The following is a 23,321-nucleotide window of genomic DNA, read 5'->3' on the forward strand; positions in this document are numbered from 1 at the left end:
TAATCCATCCTATATTTTTTCTGGCTGTCGCAATATTTGCTTGGTTATGCTCCTTAAACGTTAGGTCGTTAGTCATTATTATTCCCAAATCCTTTACATGCTGTGTTCCTACTATGGGTACATTTGATTGTGTTTTGAACTCTGTATTATGTTTATGGCCACAATTCACGCCAATTGGGCCTTGACACAACCCCTAATGGCAGGAGTGCCATGCTCAATGAGTAATTTGGACGACAGAAGCGATTAACGGGGGGTTGGAGGTGGCGGGCCTGCCACCTCCACCAGTCACTTCTTCTTCTGCTTGCCGCCCAATTCAAACTGCTCTATGGCGGGCAGGGAAGCTCAAATGCCCATATCTCCCCCCTTACTTTGTCTTGACCAATCAGCCCAAAGCAGGCACGGCTCCCTCGTGCCGCTCCCAATCACAGCTCTTCGCGCCAAAACTCGGCTTGGAGCACACATGCCTACTCCAATCACAACCTCACTCACCCCTCGAGCGTCCCGTGACGTCACAAGGAGGGGGAGGCCTAAAGACAATAACGTGATGTCTCACATGTCGGGGGGGGGGCAACGTTCACCCCACTCTCCCCCCCACCTCTAACGGTTTTAGTCAAGTATCCTCCTCATCCTATTTCACAGAAACAGTAAAATTCTCTGTAATTCTCTCTACAGAGCAATCACAGACTTCTGACTACTCACAAATGATAGACCATAACATAAGCTTTCATTCAACACCCAACAAGTATATGTTAGTTTAAAAGCTTCAGTTTCTAGAGCGACTAGCCTAATCTAGAAACTAGGAAAACTAGCTGAGGGAATCTAGATTCCCTCACATTACCCTCCTCTTCCTCTGCACCACTACCCTACTCCTCCTCTGCACCACTACTCTCCTCCTCTGAACCACTACCCTCCTCCTCTGCATCACTTCCCAACTCCTGTGCACCACTACCCTCCTCTTCCTAAGCACCACTACTCTCCTCCTCCTCTGCACCACTACCCTCCTCCTCTGCATCACTACCCTCCTCCTCTGCACCCCTACCCTCCTATTCTGCATCACGACCCTCCTCCTCTGAACCACTACCCTCCTCCTCTGCATCACTACCCTCCTCCTCTTCTGCATCACTACCCTCCTCCTCTGAACCACTCCCCTCTTCCTCCTCTACACCACAACCCTCCTCGTCTGCACCACTACCCTCCTCCTCCTCTGCACCTATTCCCTCCTCCTCTGCACCACTACCCTCCTCCTCCTCCTCTGCACCACTACTCTCCTCCTCCTCTGCATCATTACCCTCCTCCTCCTCTGCACTACTACCATCCTCCTCCTCTTCACCACTACCATCCTCCTCATCTGCACCACTACCCTCCTCCTCTTCATCACTACCCTCCTCCTCTGCATCACTACCCTCCTCCTCCTCTGCATCACTTCCCTCCTCCTCCTCTGCACCACTTCCCTCCTCCTCCTCTTCACCACTACCATCCTCCTCCTCTACACCACTACCCTCCTTCTCTGCATCACTACACTCAACCTCTGCATCACTACCCTCCTCCTCCTCTGCACCACTTCTCTCCTCCTCCTCTGCACCACTACCCTCCTCCTCCTCTGCTCCACTACCCTCCTCCTCCTCTGCACCACTACCCTCCTCCTCTGCATCACTACTCTCTTCCTCCTCTGCAGCACTACCCTCCTCGTCCACTGCACCACTACCCTCCACCTCTGCACCACTACTCTCCTCTGCATCACTACCCTCCTCCTCTGTACCACTACTCTCTTCCTCCTACTCTGCACCACTATCCTCCTCCTCATCTGCACCACCACCGTCCTCCTCCTCTGCATCACTACCCTCCTCCTCCTCTGCATCACTTCCCACCTCCTCCTCTGCACCACTACCCTCCTCCTCCTCTCCTCCACTACCCTACTCCTCCTCTGCACCACTACCCTTCTCCACCTCCTCTGCACCACTATCCTCCTCCTCCTCTGCACCACTACCCTCCTTCTCCTCCTCTGCTCCACTACCCTCCTCCTCCTCTGCACCACTACCCTCCTCCTCCTCTGCCCCACAAACCTCCTCCTCTGCATCACTATTCTCCTCCTCCTCTGCACCACTACCCTCCTCCTCCTCTTCACCACTACCATCCTCCTCCTCTGCACCACTACCCTCCTCATCTGCATCACTACACTCCTCTTCTGCATCACTACACTCCTCCTCTGCATCACTACCCTCCTCCTCCTCTGCACCACTTCTCTCCTCCTCCTCTGCACCACTACCCTCCTCCTCCTCTGCTCCACTACCCTCCTCCTCCTCTGCACAACTACCCTTACCCTCCTCTGCACCACTACTCTCCTCCTCTTCTGCAACACTACCCTCCTCCTCTGCATCACTTCCCTCCTCTTCTGCACCACTTCCCTCCTTCTCTTCCTCCGCTCCACTACCCTCCTCCTCCTCTGCACCACTACCCTCCTCCTCCTCTGCACCACTACCCTCCACCTCTGCACCACTACCCTCCTCCTCTGCATCACTACCCTCCTCCTCTGCACCACTACTCTCCTCCTCTGCACCACTACCCTCCTCCTCTGCACCACTACCCTCCTCCTCCTCTGCACCACTAACGTCCTCCTCCTCTGCATCACTACCCTCCTCCTCCTCTGCACCACTACCCTCCTCCTCCTCTGAACCACTACCCTCCTCCTCCTCCTCCTCTGCACCACTACCCTCCTCCTCCTCTGCACCACTACCCTCCTCCTCCTCTGCACCACTACCCTCCTCCTCCTCCTCCTCTGCACCACAACCCTCCTCCTCTGCATCACTACCCTCCTCCTCCTCTGCACCACTACCCTCCTCTTCTTCTGCACCACTACCCTCCTCCTCCTCCTCCTTTGCACCACTACCCTCATCCTCCTCCTCTGCATCACTACCGTCCTCCTCCTCTGCATCACTACCCTCCTCCACCTCTGCACCACTACCCTCCTCCTCCTCTGCATCCCTACCTTCCACCTCCTCCTCTGCACCACTACCCTCTTCCTCTGCATCACTACCCTCCTCCTCTTCACCACTACCCTCCTCCTCTGCATCGCTACCCACCTCCTCTGCACCACTACCCTCCTCCACCTCTGCACCACTACCCTCCTCCTCTGCACCACTACCCTCTCCTCCTCTGCACCACTATCCTCCTCCTCTTCCTCTGCACCACTACCCTCCTCTGCATCACTACCCTCCTCCTCAGCACCACTACCCTCCTTCTCCTCTGCACCACTATCCTCCTCCTCCTGTGCACCACTACCCTCCTCCTCTGCACCACTACCCCTTCTCCTCTGCATCACAACCATCCTCCTTCTCTGCACCACTACCCTCCTCCTCCTTTGCACCACTTGCACCACTACCCTCCTCCTCCTCTGCACCAATACCCTCCTCCTCCTTTGCACCACTTACGCCACTTCCCTCCTCCTCTGCAACACTACCCTCCTCCTCTGCACCACTACCCTTCTCCTCTGCATCACAACCCTCCTCCTTCTCTGCACCACTACCCTCCTCCTCCTTTGCACCACTTGCACCACTACCCTCCTCCTCCTCTGCACATATACCATCCTCCTCCTTTGCACCACTTACACCACTACCCTCCTCCTCCTCTGCACCACTTGCACCACTACCCTCCTCCTCCTCTGCACCACTACCCTCCTCTTCTGTACCACTACCCTCCTCCTCCTCCGCACCACTACCCTCCTCCTCCACTGTACCACTACCCTCCTCCTCCTCTGCACCACAACCCTCCTCCTCTGCATCACTACCCTCCTCCTCCTCTGCAGCACTAGCCTCCTCTTCCTCTGCACCACTACCCTCCTCCTCTGCGCAACTACCCTCCTCCTCCTCCTCTGCACCACTACTCTCCTCCTCTGCACCATTTCCCTCCTCCTCTGCCTCACTACCCACCTCCTTTGCTCTATTACCCTCCTCCTCCTCCTCTGCACCACTACCCTCCTCCTCCTCTGCACCACTACCCTCCTCCTCCTCTGCACCACTACCCTCCTCCTCCTCTGCACCACTACCCTCATCATCCTTCTCTGCACCAATACTCTCTTCCTCCTACTCTGCACCACTACCATCCTCCTCCTCAGCAACACTACCCTCCTCCTCCTCCTCCTCCTCTGCACCACAACCCTCCTCCTCTGCATCACTACCCTCCTCCTCCTCTGCACCACTACTCTCCTCCTCTGCACCACTAACGTCCTAGTCCTCTGCATCACTACCCTCCTCCTCCTGTGCACCACTACCCTCCTCCTCTTTTCCACCACTACCCTCCTCATCCTCCTCTGCACCACTACCCTCCTCTTATTCTGCACAACTACCCTCCTCCTCCTCCTCCTCCTTTGCACCACTACCCTCATCCTCCTCCTCTGCATTACTACCGTCCTCCTCCTCTGCATCACTACCCTTCTCCACCTCTGCACCACAACCCTCCTCCTCCTCTGCATCACTACCCTCCACCTCCTCCTTTGCACTACTACCCTCTTTCTCTGCATCATTACCCTCCTCCTCTGCACCACTACCCTCCTCCTCCTCTGCACCACTTCCTTCCTCCTCTGCATCACTACCCACCTCCTCTGCACCACTACCCTCCTCATCCTCTGCACCACTACCCTCCTCCTCTGCACCACTACCCTCTCCTCCTCTGTACCACTACCCTCCACCTCCTCCTCTGCACCACTACCCTCCTCCTCTGCATCACTACCCTCCTCCTCTGCACCACAACCCTCCTCCTCTGCATCACTACCCTCCTCCTCCTCTGCACCAATACTCTCTTCCTCCTACTCTGCACCACTATCCTCCTCCTCTGCACCACCACCGTCCTCCTCTTCTGCATCACTACCCTCCTCCTCTGCACCACTACCCAACTCCTCTGCATCACTACCCTCCTTCTCTGCACCCTTACCCTCCTCCTCTGCACCACTACCCTCCTCCTCTACACCACTAACGTCCTCCTCCTCCCTATCACTATCCTCCTCCTCCTCTGCACCACTAACCTCCTCCTCTGCACCACTACCCTCCTCCTCCTCTGCACCACTACCCTCCTCCTCGTCTGCACCACTCCCCTCCTTCTCCTCATCTGCACCACCACCCTCCTCCTCCTCTGCACCACTTCCCTCCTCCTCCTCTGCACCACAACCCTCTTCCTCTGCATCACTACCCTCCTCCTCCTCTGCATCACTTCCCTCCACCTCCTCTGCACCACTACCCTCCTCCTCTTCTGCACCCCTACCCTCCTATTCCTCTGCCCCACTACTCTCCTCCTCTGCACCACTACCTTCCTCCTGTGCATCACTACCCTCCTCTTCTGCACCACTACCCTACTCCTCTGCATCACTACCCTCCTCCTCTGCACCATTACCCTCCTCCTCTGCATCACTACCCTCCTCCTCTGCATCACTACCCTCCTCCTCTGCACCATTACCCTCCTCCCCTGCATCACTACCCTTCCCTCCTCCTCTGCATCACTACCCTCCTTTTATGCACCATTACCCTCCTCCCCTGCATCACTACCCTACTCCTCTGCATCACTACCCTCCTCCTCTGCATCACTACCCTCCTCCTCCTCTGCATCACTACCCTCCTCCTCCTCTGCACAACTACCCTCTTCCTCTGCATCTCTACCCTCTTCCTCCTCTGCACCACTACCCTCCTCCTCTGCACCACTACCCTTCTCCTCTGCATCACTACCCTCCTCCTCCTCTGCAGCACTAGCCTCCTCCTCCTCTGCACCACTTCCCTCCTCCTCTGCGCCACTACCCTCCTCCTCCTCCTCTGCACCACTACTCTCCTCCTCTGCACTACTACCCTCCACCTCTGCCTCACTACCCACCTCCTTTGCACTACTACCCTCCTCCTCTGCACCACTACCCTCCTCCTCCTCTGCACCACTACTCTCCTCCTCCTCTGCACCACTACCCTCCTCCTTTGCATCACTACCCTCCTTCTCTGCATCACTACCCTCCTCCTCTGCACCACTACCCTCCTATTCTGCATCACGACCCTCCTCCTCTGGAGCACTACCCTCCTCCTCTGCATCACTACCCTCCTCCTCTTCTGCATCACTACCCTCCTCCTCTGAACCACTCCCCTGGAAGTCGGGAAGGTGGTGGCAGTTAATGAGTGTTGTTATTGATTTGTTTACTAATAACCCTTGTCCTTGGTGTATCTTCCTCATTTAATATTCCTCTTATATACGTGGCAGTCCAGTGAGGGGTCATACTGGACTGTAACAGTGTTAAGCTGGGGTATTGAGTGAAAAGAGACAGAGAATTACAACAGAGAGCGTATAGTACGATTATGAGAGATCACAAGATAACAGGATTAACACTGGGGAACATTGGGTTATTACAATAGAGGCCGCGGTTATTACGACGAGGATAAAGCGGTTATTACACTCTGCACCTCTTCCCTCCTCCTCTGCACCACTACCCTCCTCCTCCTCCTCTGCACCACTACTCTCCTCCTCCTCTGCATCACTACCCTCCTCCTCCTCTGCACCACTACCCTCCTCCTCTGCATCACTACCCTCCTGCTCTGCATCACTACCCTCCTCCTCCTCTGCATCACTTCCCTCCGACTCCTCTGCACCACTACCCTCCTCCTCCTCTGCTCCACTACACTCCTCCTCCTCTGCACAACTACCGTTATTCTCCTCTGCACCACTACTCTCCTCCCCCTCTGCACCACTACCCTCCTCCTACGCATCACTTCCCTCCTCCTCTGCACCACTTCCCTCCTTCTCCTCCTTTGCACCACTACCCTCCTCCTCTGCATCACTACCCTCCTCCTCCTCTGCAGCACTACCCTCCTCCTCCTCTGCACCACTACCCTCCACCTCCTCCTCTGCACCACTACGCTCCTCCTCTGCATCACTACCCTCCTCCTCTGCACCACTACTCTCCTCCTCCTCTACATCACTACCCTCCTCCTCTGCACCACTACTCTCTTTCTCCCACTCTGCACCACTATCCTCCTCCTCTGCACCACCACCGTCCTCCTCCTCTGCATCACTACCCTCCTCCTCCTCTGCATCACTACCCTCCTCCTTCTCTGCCTCACTACCCTCCTCCTCCTCTGCACCACTACCCTCCTCCTCAGCACCACTACCCTCCTCCTCCTCCTCCTCTGCACCACAACCCTCCTCCTCTGCATCACTACCCTCCTCCTCTTCTGCACCACTAACGTCCTCCTCCTCTACACCACTACCCTCCTCCTCTGCACCACTACTCTCCTCCTCTGCATCACTGCCCTCCTCCTCATCTGCACCACTACCCTCCTCCTCCTCAGCACCACTACCCTCCTCCTCCTCCTCCTCTGCACCACAACCCTCCTCTGCATCACTACCCTCCTCCTCTTCTGCACCACTAACGTCCTCCTCCTCTGCATCACTACCCTCCTCCTCTGCATCACTACCCTCCTCCTCCTCTGCACCACTATCCTCCTCCTTCTCTGCACCACTACCCTCCTCCTCTGCACCACTACTCTCCTCCTCTGCATCACTGCCCTCCTCCTCATCTGCACCACTACCCTCCTCCTCCTCTGCACCACTACCCTCCTTCACCTCTGCACAACTACCCTCCTCCTGTGCACCACTACCCTCTTACTCTGCATCACTACCCTCCTCCTCTGCACCACTACCTCCTCCTCTGCGTCACTACCCACCTCCTCTGCAACACTACCCTCCTCCTCCTCTGCACCACTACCCTCCTCCTCTGCACCACTACCCTCTCCTCCTCTGCACCACTACCCCTCCTCCTCTGCACCACTACCCTCCTCCTCTGCATCACTACCCTCCTCCTCTGCACCTCTACCCCTCCTCCTCCTTTGCACCACTATCCTCCTCCTCCTCTGCACCACTACCCTCCTCCTCTGCACTAACTACTCTCCTCCTCTGCATCACTGCCCTCCTCCTCATCTGCACCACTACCCTCCTCCTCCTCTGCACCACTACCCTCCTTCACCTCTGCACAACTACCCTCCTCCTGTGCACCACTACCCTCTTACTCTGCATCACTACCCTCCTCCTCTGCACCACTACCTCCTACTCTGCGTCACTACCCACCTCCTCTGCACCACTACCCTCCTCCTCCTCTGCACCACTACCCTCCTCCTCTGCACCACTACCCTCCTCCTCCTCTGCACCACTATCCTCCTCCTCCTCTGCACCACTACCCTCCTCCTCTGCACCACTACTCTCCTCCTCTGCATCACTGCCCTCCTCCTCATCTGCACCACTACCCTCCTCCTCCTCTGCACCACTACCCTCCTTCACCTCTGCACAACTACCCTCCTCCTGTGCATCACTACCCTCCTCCTCCTCTGCTTCACTTCCCTCCTCCTCCTCTGCACCACTACCCTCCTCTTCCTCTTCCCCACTACTCTCTTCCTCCTCTGCACCACTACCCTCCTCCTCTGCATCACTACCCTCCTCCTCTGCACCACTACTCTCCTCCTCTGCATCACTACCCTCCTCCTCTGCACCATTACCCTCCTCCTCTGCATCACTACCCTCCTCCTCAGCACCACTACCCTCCTCCTCTGCATCACTACCCTCCTCCTCTGCACCACTACCCTCCTCCTCCTCTGCACCACTACCCTTCTCCTCTGCATCACTACCCTCCTCCTTCTCTGCACCACTACCCTCCTCCTCCACTGCATCACTACCCTCCTCCACCTCTGCACCACTACCCTCCTCCTCCTCTGCATCACTACCCTCCTCCACTGCACCAATACCCTCCTCTGTATCACTACCTCCTCCTCTGCATCACTACCCTCCTCCTCCTCTGCACCACTACCCTCCTCCTCTGCACCACTACCCTCCTCCTCCTCTGCACCACTACTCTCCTTCTTCTCCTCTGCTCCACTACCCTCCTCCTCCTCTGCCCCACTACCCTCCTCCTCCTCTGCACCACAACCCTCCTCATCTGCATCACTACCCTCCTCCTCCTCTGCACCACTACCCTCCTTCTTCTCTGCACCACTACCCTCCTCCTCTGCAGCACTACCCTCCTCCTCTTTAGCACCACAACCCTCCTCCTCTACCCTACTACTCTCCTCACCCTCTGCACCACAACCCTCTTCCTCCTCCGCATCACTACCCTCCTCCTTTCCACCACTACCCTCCACCTCCTCCTCTGCACCACTACCCTCCTCTTCTTCTGCACCACTACCCTCCTCCTCCTTTGCACCACTACCCTCCTCCTCCTCTGCATCACTACCCTCCACCTCCTCCTTCTCTGCACCACTACCCTCCTCCTCTGCATCACTACCCTCCTCCTCTGCACCACTTCCCTCCTCCTCTGCATCACTTCCCACCTCCTCTGCACCACTACCCTCCTCCTCCTCCTCCTCTGCACCACTACCCTCCTCCTCCTCTGCACCACTACCCTCCTTCTCCTCTGCACCACTACCCTCCTCCTGGTTGATTCCTGGTTGATGGGGTTCTGGGAGTTCTTCTACTCCCCAAGCCCGGCTCGAGGCCAGGCTTGACTTTTGAGAGTTTGGTCCACTAGGCTGTTGCTTGGAGCGGCCCTCAGGCCCACATACCCACCACAGCCCGGTTGGTCCGGCACTCCTTGGAGGAATAAATCTAGTTTCCTCTTGAAGAAGTCCACGGTTGTTCCGGCAATATTTCTTATGCTTGTTGGGAGGACGTTGAACAACCGCGTACCCCTGATGTTTATACAGTGTTCTCTGATTGTGCCTATGGCACCTCTGCTCTTCACTGGTTCTATTCTGCATTTTCTTCCATATCGTTCACTCCAGTACGATGTTATTTTACTGTGTAGATTTGGTACTTGGCCCTCCAGTATCTTCCAGGTGAATATTATTTGATATCTCTCTCGTCTTCTTTCTAGTGAGTACATTTGGAGGGCTTTGAGACGATCCCAATAATTTAGGTGCTTTATTGCGTCTATGCGTGCCGTATATGTTCTCTGTATTCCCTCTATTTCAGCAATCTCTCCTGCTCTGAAGGGGGAAGTGAGTACTGAGCAGTACTCAAGACGGGACAACACAAGTGACTTGAAGAGTATAACCATTGTGATAGGATCCCTGGATTTGAAAGTTCTCGTAATCCATCCTATCATTTTTCTGGCTGTCGCAATATTTGCTTGGTTATGCTCCTTAAACGTTAGGTCGTTAGTCATTATTATTCCCAAATCCTTTACATGCTGTTTTCCTACTATGGGTACATTTGATTGTGTTTTGTACTCTGTATTATGTTTAAGGTCCTCATTTTTACCGTACTTGAGTACCTGGAATTTATCACTGTTAAACATCATGTTATTTTCTGATGTCCACTCGAAAACTTTATTAATATCAGCTTGAAGTTTTTCAATGTCTTCAGACGAGGTAATTTTCATACTGATTTTTGTGTCGTCTGCAAAGGATGATGAAGCTGTGACTTTTTCTATATCTGATATGAGAATAAGGAAAAGCAGCGGTGCAAGGACTGTACCCTGAGGTACACAGCTTTTAACTGCACATGGACTAGATTTTATATGGTTGACCGTTACTCGCTGAGTCCTGTTTGACAGAAAACTGAGTATCCAGCGCCCTACTTTACCGGTTATTCCCATTGACTTCATTTTGTGTGCTAACACGCCATGGTCACATTTATCGAAAGCCTTTGCGAAGTTCGTGTATATCACATCAGCATTCTGTTTTTCTTCTAATGCCTCAGTAACTTTGTCGTAGTGCTCAAGTAGCTGTGAGAGGCACAATCTTCCCGCTCGAAATCCATGTTGGCCTGGGTTGTGAAGGTCATTGGTCTCCATGAAATTGGTGACCTGACTCCTAATCTCTCTCTCAAATACTTTTATGATGTGCGATGTTAGTGCAACTGGTCTATAATGCTTTGCTCCCTCCCTTGTGTAGAGGATCTATGTCTGCTACTTTAAGTGCATTTTGTATCTCCCCCGTGTCCAAGCTCTTCCTCCACACTATACTGAGTGCCTGTGCTACCGGCACTTTGCATTTCTTAATACATATTGAATTCCATGAGTCTGGACCTGGGGCCGAGTGCATGGGCATGTTTTCAATTTCTCTTTCAAAATTTAGTGCGCTCGTGTTAATATCAGTTATATTTACAGGGGTTTGAATATCCCGCATAAAGAAATTGTCTGGATCTTCCACTTTCATGTTGTTTATTGGAGTGCTAAACATGTCCTCATACTGCTTTTTTAGGATTTCACTAATTTCTTTGTCATCCTCCGTGTATGAACCTTCACTTGCACGAATAGGTCCAATACTGGCAGTGGTTTTTGCTTTTGATTTCGCATATGAGAAGAAATATTTTGGATTTTTCTTTATTTCCTGAATTTCTTTCTGTTCTAACTGTCTTTCTTCAGTTTCATATGAGTGTTTCAATTTCCGCTCAATTTCTTCAATCTCCCTATTTAAATTATTCCTTCTTTGACGGGAAATTCGTGTGCATAAGCAGTTCCGTTATTTTTTTCCTGCGTTTATAGTGTCGTCTGCGTTCTCTTTCTACGTTGGATCTCTTTCTGGCTTTCCTCAAAGGAACATGTTTTAGACAGACTTGATACGCTTCCGAAGTTAGTTTTTCTATTCCTTTTGTAGGACTTGTATTACTTAGAACAGTTTCCCATGGAATGTTTGTAAGTTCCCTGTTTATTATCTCCCAGTCTATCCTTTTATTATTAAAATTGAATTTACTGAATAGCCCCTCTCGCTTTATCAACGTTTTAGGTCTATTCTGAATATTGATGGTCGTTTGCACTTCAATGAGCTTGTGATCTGAGTATGTGGTATCTGATATCGTAATGTCTCTGATAATGTCTTCATTGTTCGTAAAGACCAGATCTAGAATATTTTCATTTCTCGTTGGCTCTGATATCTGCTGATCGAGTGAAAATTTGTCACAGAATCTAAGTAGATCTCTAATCTGTGGTTAGTTAGGTCCCGATAGATTTCCTGGTATAATATTATTGTTTGCTATTTTCCACCTGCGACTAGGCAAGTTGAAGTCACCTAGGAAGAAAATATCAGGTATCGGGTTCTCCAAATTATGAAGGCTATTCTCTATTTTGTTTATCTTTTCTGTGAATTCCTCAGCCGTTGCATCTGGCGGTTTGTATATTAGAATAATTACTAAATTTATTTTCTCTATTTTTAATCCCAGTACCTCTACCACCTCATTTGTAACGTTTAGGAGCTCCGAGCATACAAGGTCTTCTCTAATATACAGACCCACTCCTCCATGTGACCTAATTTTCCTATCACACCTGTATAGGTAATATCCTGGACTCCAGATCTCACTGTCCAACAATTCCCCTGCATGGGTTTTTGTGAAAGCTCCAAATACTGCTTTTGACTCCGTGAGGATACCATTTATGAACTGTACTTTGTTGTTCCTCCTCTGCACCACTACCCTCCTCCTCCTCCTCTGCACCACTACCCTCCTCCTCTGCATCACTACCCTCCTCCTCTGCATAACTACCCTCCTCCTCCTGCGCACCACTATCCTCCTCCTGTGCACCACTACCCTCTTCCTCTGCACCACTACTCTCCTCCTCCTCTGCATCACTTTCCTCCTCCTCTGCACCAATACCATCCTTTTCCTCTTCCCCACTACTCTCCTCCTCTGCACCACTACCCTTCTCCTCTGCATCACTACCCTCCTCCTCTGCATCACTACCCTCCTCCTCCTCTGCACCACTACCCTCCTCCTCCTCTGCACCACTACCCTTCTCCTCTGCATCACTACCTCCTCCTTCTCTGCACCACTACCCTCCTCCTCTGCACCAATACCCTCCTCCTCCACCTCTGCACCACTACCCTCCTCCTCCTCTGCATCACTACCTTCCTCCTCTGCACCAATACCCTCCTCCTCCTCTGCATCACTACCCTCCTCCTCTGCATCACTACCCTCCTCCTCCTCTGCATCACTACCCTCCTCCTCTGCATCACTACCCTCCTCCTCCTCTGCACCACTACCCTCCTCCTCCTCTGCACCACTTGCACCACTACCCTCCTCCTCCTCTGCACCAATACCCTCCTCCTCCTTTGCACCTGTGGGATATCTGGGGCTTGATTCATATATTCAATTATTTACTTATTTGATTTAATAAATCGAAGGACCACCCACTTTTGAGAAAAGAGGGAAAACTAATACAAGTGATCATTAAAATAACACTAGAGAACCAGTGTCTATGGATAATTATTAAAAGGATAATCACTTGAAATAATGAATGGACTGTATGATTAATTAATTAAAGTCAGAGCCTCAAAGACCTACATTGGGAGGGGGGGTATTTCTAGAAATTCATATACATCTAGGAACCAGTGTGGTTCGCCACCAGTTCATTGCTGAGTAAATTATATTATAAATCTAAACTACTATAGATTCAACTATGAGAACTCAAATTGTAAATAATAATGATTATAAATTACTGAGCAACAGTCAGAGCAAACACATGAATTACCAATCATCATTTCTGGTAATAATCTATTCAAGGCAAAGATTCTACAAGAATTATATAAGAATCAAATCATGTAAATTAAATTTGTACGAAAAAGGTCTTAGCTTTAAGACGATTTCTATAACATCGTTTCATCATTCGTCCTCGTGTTCACAGGATCTCTACAAGGAAAGAACTAGAGGTGAATAACACGAATGAAGAGAAACAACTTGATGACTCCTCGCATACACGCTGAAATCAGAGAAAATTAAGTAGCATTTGAATAGGCTACGTTTTAATTTCAATATTCATGAAAACGGAGGAAATTGCCGAACTTGTACTAACGTGGTATATTGGGTCTCCTCACTATATAACGACAGCCTACTCACAAATATACAATCTTGGATGATGCATCAAACGAGAAACCTATACTTATCATGAGCGTATTGAATACTGAGGTCTGCCGGTATCGCATCAGCCAGTCCCTGACGCTCACTGCTGTGTACGTGTAATTACGGGTCTTGGCTTCAATTGTTGACACGTTATTAACTGGCTGGGCACTATAGAACACGTGGATGAGTAATTATTAACTGTTGACCGAGTATCAGCGTAATTCTTGCCAATAAACTCCCCAGTCACTACCACGTGTCTCGCCACTCTTCACGCCAGGGATCCCTTCTCTCGCACAATGGCGTCGCCGCCTCCCCCAACCCGTCTCTCACATTCACCATAGAAATTATTAATCACGAATAATTCTTTTCCGCGCTATTATGGATGTAATACGTTAATGAGAACAGGGTTGCAATTATAGGGATTTAAATATTATCATATTCTCGTTTTATGGTGTTAAACGAGAAATGGAGAAGATTTTATTTTTCTCCATGACCTTCGTAGGTAACAGAAAGAACTGTTACTACAGAACAATTTAGTTAATAACTCTCGCTTTAAGATTATTGGGAGTGATATTATCCGTAAGTAATTATTACACGGAATACTGATGATTTTAGAGAACCACATTCAATTCTCTAACCCACTGATAATAAATGTGTCTAACTAGACATTATCTGACGCAATGTTGCTACTCGATTTCATGAGAATTCTAGCATTAATACGCTGATGCAATGGTTAGTTTATGTTGACACTACCGTAAGTAAAATTAGTAACTACTGCAGTTAGTATATATTGATAATGATTTATTATAATACAATAGTAGTTTATTAGTGTTGGAAATTTCCAACAGCATTACTTACACCACTACCCTCCTCCTCCGCACTCCTACCCTCCTCCTCTTCTGCACCACTACCCTCCTCCTCTGTACCACTACCCTCCTCTTCTGCATCACTACCCTCCTCCTCCTCCACACCACTACCCTCCTCCTCCTCTGTACCACTACCCTCCTCCTCTGCAACACTACCCTTCTCCTCTGCATCACTACCCTCCTCCTCTGCAGCACTACCCTCCACCTCCTCTGCACCACTACCCTCCTCCTCCTCTGCGCCACTACCCTCCTCCTCCTCTGCACCACTACCATCCTCCTCTGTACCACTACCCTCCTTCTCTGCATCACTACCCACCTCCTTTGCACTACTACCCTCCTCCTCTTCCTTTGCACCACTACCCTCCTCCTCCTCTGCACCACTACCCTCCTCCTCCTCTGCACCACTACTCTCCTCCTCCTCTGCACCACTACCCTCCTCCTCTGCATCACTACTCTCCTCCTCTACACCACTACCCTCCTCCTCTGCATCACTACCCACCTCCTCTGCACCACTACCCTCCTCTTCCTAAGCACCACTACTCTCCTCCTCCTCTGCACCACTACCCTCCTCCTCTGCATCACTACCCTCCTCCTCTGCACCACTACCCTCTTCTTCTGCACCACTACCCTCATCCTTCTCTGCACCTCTACCCTCCTCCTCTGCACCACTACCCTCTTCCTCCTCCTCTGCCCCACTACCCTTATCCTCCTCTGCACCACTACTTTCCTCCTCCTCTGCACCACTACCTTCCTCCTCTGCAACACTACCTTCCTCCTCTGCATCACTACCCTCCTCCTCTGCATCACTACCCTCCTCCTCTGCATCACTACCCTCCTCCTCTGCAGCACTACCCTCCTCCTCCTCTGCATCACTACCCTCCTCCTCCTCTGCACCACTACCCTTCTCCTCCTCTGCAACACTACCCTCCTCCTCCCCCTCCTCTGGACAACTACCTTCCTCCTCCTCTGCAGCACTACCCTCCTCCTCCTCCTCCTTAAGAGATGGGTGTGAGTAGTAGCCAGGTGTGGGCTTCAGTGTTCCCTTTCATCTGCAGCTGTAGGTGGGGAGAGTTGTCAGGTGTGAGCTTCAGTGTTCCCTTTCATCTGCAGGTGTTGGTGTGGAGAGTTGCCAGGTGTGGGCTTCAGTGTTCTCTCTCATCTACAGATGTGGGAGGGGAGAGTTGCCAGGTGTGGGCTTCAGTGTTCCCTCTGATCTGCAGGTGTTGGTGTGGAGAGTTGCCAGGTGTGGGCTTCAATGTTCCATATCATTTGCAGGTGTAGGTGGGGAGAATAGCCAGGTGTGGGCTTCAATGTTCCCTCTCATCTACAGGTGTGGGAGGGGAGAGACTCCTGCGAGGACTTCACCGGAGGGACGTCACTGGCCGTGACCTTGCGATTGGGATCCGGGACAGTGAGGAGAACAAGAAGTACCTCCAAGAGCTCAGTGCGTCGCTTAACAATTTTAATAATGTTTATATATCGTAGATTGTTGAGACCTGCCTCACGAGACCAATGATGTACAAGGACACATCTACGAGGAACTGGTTGTTGAGACCAGCCTCACGAGACCAATAATGTACAAGGACACATCTACGAGGAGCTGGTTGTTGAGACCTGCCTCACGAGACCAATAATGTACAAGGACACATCTACGAGGAGCTGGTTGTTCAGACCAACCTCACGAGACCAATAATGTACAAGGACACATCTACGAGGAGCTGGTTGTTGAGACCTGCCTCACGAGACCAATAATGTACAAGGACACATCTACGAGGAGATGGTTGTTGAGACCTGCCTCACGAGACCAATAATGTACAAGGACACATCTACGAGGAGCTGGTTGTTGAGACCTGCCTCACGAGACCCATAATGTACAAGGACACATCTACGAGGAGCTGATTGTTGAGACCAGCCTCACGAGACCAATAATGTACAAGGACACATCTACGAGGAGATGGTTGTTGAGACCTGCCTCACGAGACCAATAATGTACAAGGACACATCTACGAGGAGCTGGTTGTTGAGACCTGCCTCACGAGACCAATAATGTACAAGGACACATCTACGAGGAGCTGGTTGTTGAGACCTGCCTCACGAGACCAATAATGTACAAGGACACATCTACGAGGAGCTGGTTGTTGAGACCTGCCTCACGAGACCAATAATGTACAAGGACACATCTACGAGGAGCTGGTTGTTGAGACCTGCCTCACGAGACCAATAATGTACAAGGACACATCTAGGAGGAGCTGGTTGTTGAGACCTGCCTCACGAGACCAATAATGTACAAGGACACATCTACGAGGAGCTGGTTGTTGAGACCTGCCTCACGAGACCAATAATGTACAAGGACACATCTAGGAGTACCTCGCAGGAACTGTTACCACGGGCGGCCTTGTTTTATTTGTTTATTTTGTTTTTGTTTTGAAGTTATCATACGCATGCTGACGGTATGGAGGTTTTATTGTATGCTGAAGGTATGAATAAGTTTTGATATCCTGGTGGTATGAATGAGTTTTAGTATTTTGGTGGTATGAATGAATTTTGGAATGCACATTGCATGAGTAACTTTTGGTATATAATTTATATATTAGCATTTTCTGCAATTTATTATCAATCTGACTTTCTCTTAATTGTTTATTGCATTACTATTATTATTTTTGGCTGCTTATTTCTTTAGGAATCTTTGCTATTGTAACAATATTAGTATTTTAGGCATTAATAAGAATTGTTGTCTGACTTTTAGTCTGTCTTAACCTTATTATCCTCAAGATCAAGCAGAAGCATATATACACCTTTGTTATTGTAAGTTGCTTAATGTACAACTAAATACAATAAGTTTCCTACTGTAACTTACTATAATGCATTAAGCAGCTTACTGTATATGAACGTTAATATTATCTGTATCCTATCGTATACTTCCTCTAATACAGTTGCTAGCCTTCTGTGCGCTTACTTTATTACAGTAAGTACCTTCCTCTACAAGTACTTTAATACAGTAAGCAGTTTACTGTTCAAATAGTTCAATACAGTAAATACCCGTCTGTACACTTATATGTACAATTTCTTTAGTAAAGAGACTACCATATATACACCTCCTTTGATACTGTACATAGCCTATATCCGTTCCCTGTAATACAGTAAGTAACCTATTGTACACTTTTTCTTAATTTTAAGTAGCTTATTGTATATTTTTTATAGTAGAGTACTGCAAGTACTTAAAGTACTTAAATTAAATACATGCATTATCTGAAATAAAGCTACATATTAGTTTAAACAATTTAAACACTTTTATTTTCACTCATTCTCTGAGGCCTATTGTTTGGAGGTATTAACTTGCTAGTGGCTATGATATGACTTTTTCAACAGAAACAGAGTAAGCCAAATCCGAGTGGTAAACGTTGCCAATGGTCCTTAGGACTCTGGCCTGAGACCTGTCTTGTTTACCGTATATATAAACCATGTAGATACAACACTCAAGTGCAACATTACCATAGTTGTAAATGGTCCTCAGGACTCTGGCCTGAGACCTGTCTTGTTTACCGTATATATAAACCATGTTGATACAACACTCAAGTGCAACATTACCATAGTTGTCAATGGTCCTCAGGACTCTGGCCTGAGACCTGTCTTGTTTACCGTATATATAAACCATGTAGATACAACACTCAAGTGCAACATTACCATAGTTGTCAATGGTCCTCAGGACTCTGGCCTGAGACCTGTCTTGTTTACCGTATATAAATCATGCACATAAAAAATAATTAAATTTCCTAATAAATTAAGAAAACTTAAAATCTTTACAAGAAGACTTAGGATTTTAAAATTTAACAAAAGATTTGCATATGCTGGTCAATACTGTCTATGCTAAGTTTAATATTATTTTGACTTTCCTTTGAATGACTGGAGACCAAAGTCTCATTTTGATAATTTTCTCATTGATGATGATCTAACCGGTTACATCTGAGGGTATAAGACTCAGTGATTGTGACACCTATCCTGACATTTTCCTATCATAGTCACTTTCACTATACCTCACTGTACTGTGAGGTATAGTGTTGTTGTTGACAGTGTTGGCAACTGTTGCTACTGACAGTGAGAACCGTAACCAACCTTAAAACATTTAAACTGGGAGAAAGTCACTATTGCTGACCTGGAGAAACTTTGAGTGTCTGTTTAACAGAAAACTTGATAATATTCATATATCAATTATTGCAACTGTCAACAAAAATCTTCAGTGTAATGTCTATTAAAACAGTTTCAATTACTCTGTTTTGCATTTATCATCTCAGTGCTGGTTAAGGAAGGGGAGAGAGAATCCTTCTAAAAAAAATATAAAAAAAAGTATGCCAGGTGGGAATTGTCACGTTAAATAATTCCAAATTACATCTATTATTGGGATACTCTGTGGCAAGATGCTGGGTGTCCCAGAGATGGCTGGGATACTCTGTGGCAAGAGGCTGGGTGCCCCAGAGATGGCTGGGATACTCTGTGGCAAGATGCTGGGTGTCCCAGAGATGGCTGGGATACTCTGTGGCAAGAGGCTGGGTGCCCCAGAGATGGCTGGGATACTCTGTGGCAAGATGCTGCGAGCAGCCGCGTCTAACAGCCTGGTTGATTAGTCCAGCAACCAGGAGGCCTGGTCGACGACCGGGCCACGGGGACACTAAGCCCCGGAAGCACCTCAAGGTAACCTCAAGGTAGGTCCCAGAGATGGCTGGGATACTCTGTCGCAAGATGCTGGGTGCCCCAAAGATGGCTGGGATACTCTGTGGCAAGATGCTGGGTGTCCCAGAGATGGCTGGAATACCCTATGGCAAGATGCTGGGTGTCCCAGAGATGGCTGGGATACCCTATGGCAAGATGCTGGGTGTCCCAGAGATGGCTGGGATACTCTGTGGCAAGATGCTGGGTGTCACAGAGATGGCTGGGATACCCTATGGCAAGATGCTGGGTGTCCCAGAGATGGCTGGGATACTCTGTGGCAAGATGCTGGGTGCCCCAGAGATGGCTGGGATACCCTGTGGCAAGATGCTGGGTGCCCCAGAGATGGCTGGGATACCCTGTGGCAAGATGCTGGGTGCCCCAGAGATGGCTGGGATACTCTGTGGCAAGATGCTGGTGCCCCAGAAATGGCTGGGATACTCTGTGGCAAGATGCTGGGTGTCCCAGAGATGGCTGGGGTACTCTGTGGCAAGATGCTGGGTGTCCCAGAAATGGCTTGGATACTCTGTGGCAAGATGCTGGGTGTCCCAGAGATGGCTGGGATACTCTGTGGCAAGATGCTGGGTGCCCCAGAAATGGCTTGGATACTCTGTGACAAGATCCTGGGTGCCCCAGAGATGGCTGGGTTACTCTGTGGCAAGATGCTGGTGCCCCAGAAATGGCTGGGATACTCTGTGGCAAGATGCTGGGTGCCCCAGAAATGGCTTGGATACTCTGTGGCAAGATGCTGGGTGTCCCAGAGATGGCTGGGATACCCTGTGGCAAGATGCTGGGTGCCCCAGAGATGGCTGGTATACACTGTGGCAAGATGCTGGGTGTCCCAGAGATGGCTGCCTGTCCCAGACCAGACCAAGAACTAGTGCTCTAACCATCATATTATCAACAGGATTTAAGACAAAGCAAATGTTTTACAATCAAAGGATTTCTGATTGCGTTAAAAGACAAAACGGTTTATGAATTTCGTGATGAAATTATAAAATTATGTGAGTAAGGAACGTCGTTGAAGATTCCTCTGGGCCTGTATTACATGTAATACTTTCAGAGATAAGTATTCTACACTATACAGCAGCGCTGTATACAGGACACGAGACTTAACCTGACCTTACAGCAAAATGATGTCCAAATAAACCCATCCTCATCCTTCCCCCCTCCACCTCCTCCTCATTCTCTCCCTGCCTGTACAACGACACTCTACACACACACTCACACAATATACAATGCCCAACCTACTGATCATAGAATTAAGATGTGAATAAGGCTGTCTGTCTAAACTCTTTCTCCCTCTTGTTTTTCGCCATTCCAAACGATCATTCCCGAGCGGTAGCCAAAACTGGGATCTTGAAATTCTCGCGATGGTTTGATCGGGCAATTAAAAACCTTGTAGCAGGCTTAGGCTGTCGATAGGTTCAATTACCAACTGTTCAAGTAGCTCTAGTTGCCTAACAACCAGAAGTTAGCAGCCTCGGCCGAACTAACACCCATCAGCCACTTAGTCTACCAAGACACAACACAAACATCCACCTTAGTATAGATTAGACTAGGCTTCCTGGCCCAACAAGGTCATGGCGACCAAAGTCAGCTTCACTGACGAATCTGGCCAGATTCGTTCTCCAGCCCAACTACTTGAAGTAATTCATGAGATCACCCAGATTACCTACAAAAAATGTGTTCAAAATAACAACTGGAGCCATCTTGTTGGTACACAATGCAGACCTTCCAGAACTCCTTTCGACCGACAGTCTGAACAAACTATTGGAGAAGGTGGATCACAGTCTATCCCCCGGCCGAATTCCAAGCCAAACGCACTATCTTTGTACATAGGATCCATGACATCATCATGGATCACTCAGTTTATGAGATATCTGCAGAAATCTGGAGAAAAAACAGGGATATTAAAATAATTCAGGCCCACTGGTTCACAACTCAGTCCCACGACAACCAAGTACTGAAGCTAACTCTGGCTTCACCGAAGCAAGCAGCACAAGTCTGCAACCTTGGCTTTTCTGCATTTGGCATCAAGTCTGGCCCTGACCAAATCACCCTACAGAGGTTTCACAATCTCAAACAATGCTTCAAATACTTCCAGTATGACCACTATTCCAGTGCATGCAACATTGAAATCCCCAAGTGCAGCAGGTGTGCAGGGGAACACAACTACAGGGAATGCACAAGCCCAACACCCAAGTGTGCACTATGCAATGGTGCACACATTGCAATCTCTCATTTGTGTCCCCATAAACAGGATGCAATCAATCAAGCACAAGAAACGGTGACAACAGCCCGTCAACAAGCAGCAATCACCATTCCTGCCCCTCCTCCACCAGTAAACGCCTGGGGTAACCCCAACCAACAAGAGGCACAATGGCCTGTCCCCTGTCCACATGTCCAAGGACTCGCAGGCCTACCTATCTCCTAACAACACAACAGCTACCGGCCAGGCCCAAGCACAACCCAACAACCCCAACCCAAGTACTCTCCACCCCCAGGCCTCATCCAACGCTCAAGAGACACCAAACTCCCAGAATCAACCCGGCCCCTCCACCCCGACAAAGTAGCAAACACCCAGGTCCACCCTTCCTACAGTAGTCCCAGACAGGATTGTACTCAAATCCTTCACAAGCACCCTTGCGAAAAGAAACCCTAGACGCAATCAGCGTCTCACACACCACAGTTTCACACACCGCAGTTCCACACACCACTGTTCTAAAAGGCTCAGGGCCAACTCTAGCAGCCGAAGCTCATCCTCTGAGGACAGGATAAGGGCAAGCAACCCCCCTAATACTCCATCTGTGAGTGACTCTAGCACTACAAACGTGGACATCGAGAACAGTAGCGTCAACAAAGACCCCTCAATTGTACAGCAACGTGTGGAAAACCTCATCCATCCCCCTGCCGGAACCAGGAACATGATCCCTGGTCCAAAAGACCTATCCTCCACCTACACACACATCAGAAGCCAAACCGAAGTTAACAACACTGACACTCGAGCCGAACAAACACATACGACTCACAACCAACAATGGGGATCACCATTCTTCAAGTGAATATCAGACTCTACTTCAACAACAGATACTTCCTCAACCTGGAGGTAGCCAGACTTAGCCCAGATATTATCTTACTCAATGAAACAGCGGCTAGACAGGACCAGCACATCTCTCTTTGGGGATATTCTACTATGGAGGTCAACAGGGGGATGCACAGCGGGGTGGCAATCCTAATAAAGAGAAGGCTTTCCTACCGCCCATCCTCATAGAAGATGACCACTTCCTTGCAATAGAATTCACCACCTCACACGGCCCCCTAATCGTCTGCACCGCATACCTACCCCCAGGACTCACTTACTTCTCCTCTATCCCACTCAACAGGCTGCTCGACAGGACACTCCCAACTATAATTGCAGGAGACCTGAATGCCCACCACCACCAGGCCCTATTCAACGCTCCTACCAGAGCAGACCTAAATGGCAGACAGCTCCTCAGTTTAATGCAAAACAGAGACCTCTCCATCGAAGGCCCCCACTTCAAGACATTCTTTGCTGGCAATGTGAGTGGCACCCCTGACATATTACTGACCAACAGAGACTGTGACCTGTTCCACTGCAGAGTGACCCGAGGCAAGAACGTGGTGTCTGATCACATCCCTGTGGTCACCATCCTCTAAGCTACTCCCTTCCAGTTTGTGACACCTCCCAGGCCCAGACTGGAAACCATGCGAGCCTGGGACTATGACACCTTCCTCACTGACGACCCTATAATTGAGTTTGACAATCTACCCACCCAAACAATAGACCAAGCAGTAATCACCATCCACAACCACATCTAGCTTGCAACTGAGGCCACCTGTGAAAGATCCACCACCAATATAAACCGACCCAAGAAATCAGAGGTAAAA

The 23,321-nt window shown here is 49.7% G+C and overlaps 1 protein-coding gene across 1 annotated transcript in view; it reads left to right on the top strand.

Moving 5' to 3' along the window:
- The window catches only part of LOC138350625 (uncharacterized), a 78,119-nt gene extending 60,136 nt beyond the window's left edge, over positions 1-17,983 (top strand). Inside the window, exon 4 of the mRNA XM_069301667.1 lies at positions 16,036-17,983. Within this exon, the coding sequence (XP_069157768.1) occupies positions 16,036-16,190 (155 nt within the window). The 3' untranslated portion in view covers positions 16,191-17,983. The remainder of the gene's footprint in view (positions 1-16,035) is intronic.
- Positions 17,984-23,321: the final 5,338 nt, after the last annotated feature.

Source organism: Procambarus clarkii, chromosome 46 (assembly GCF_040958095.1).
Source record: "Procambarus clarkii isolate CNS0578487 chromosome 46, FALCON_Pclarkii_2.0, whole genome shotgun sequence".
NCBI lineage: Eukaryota > Metazoa > Arthropoda > Malacostraca > Decapoda > Cambaridae > Procambarus > Procambarus clarkii.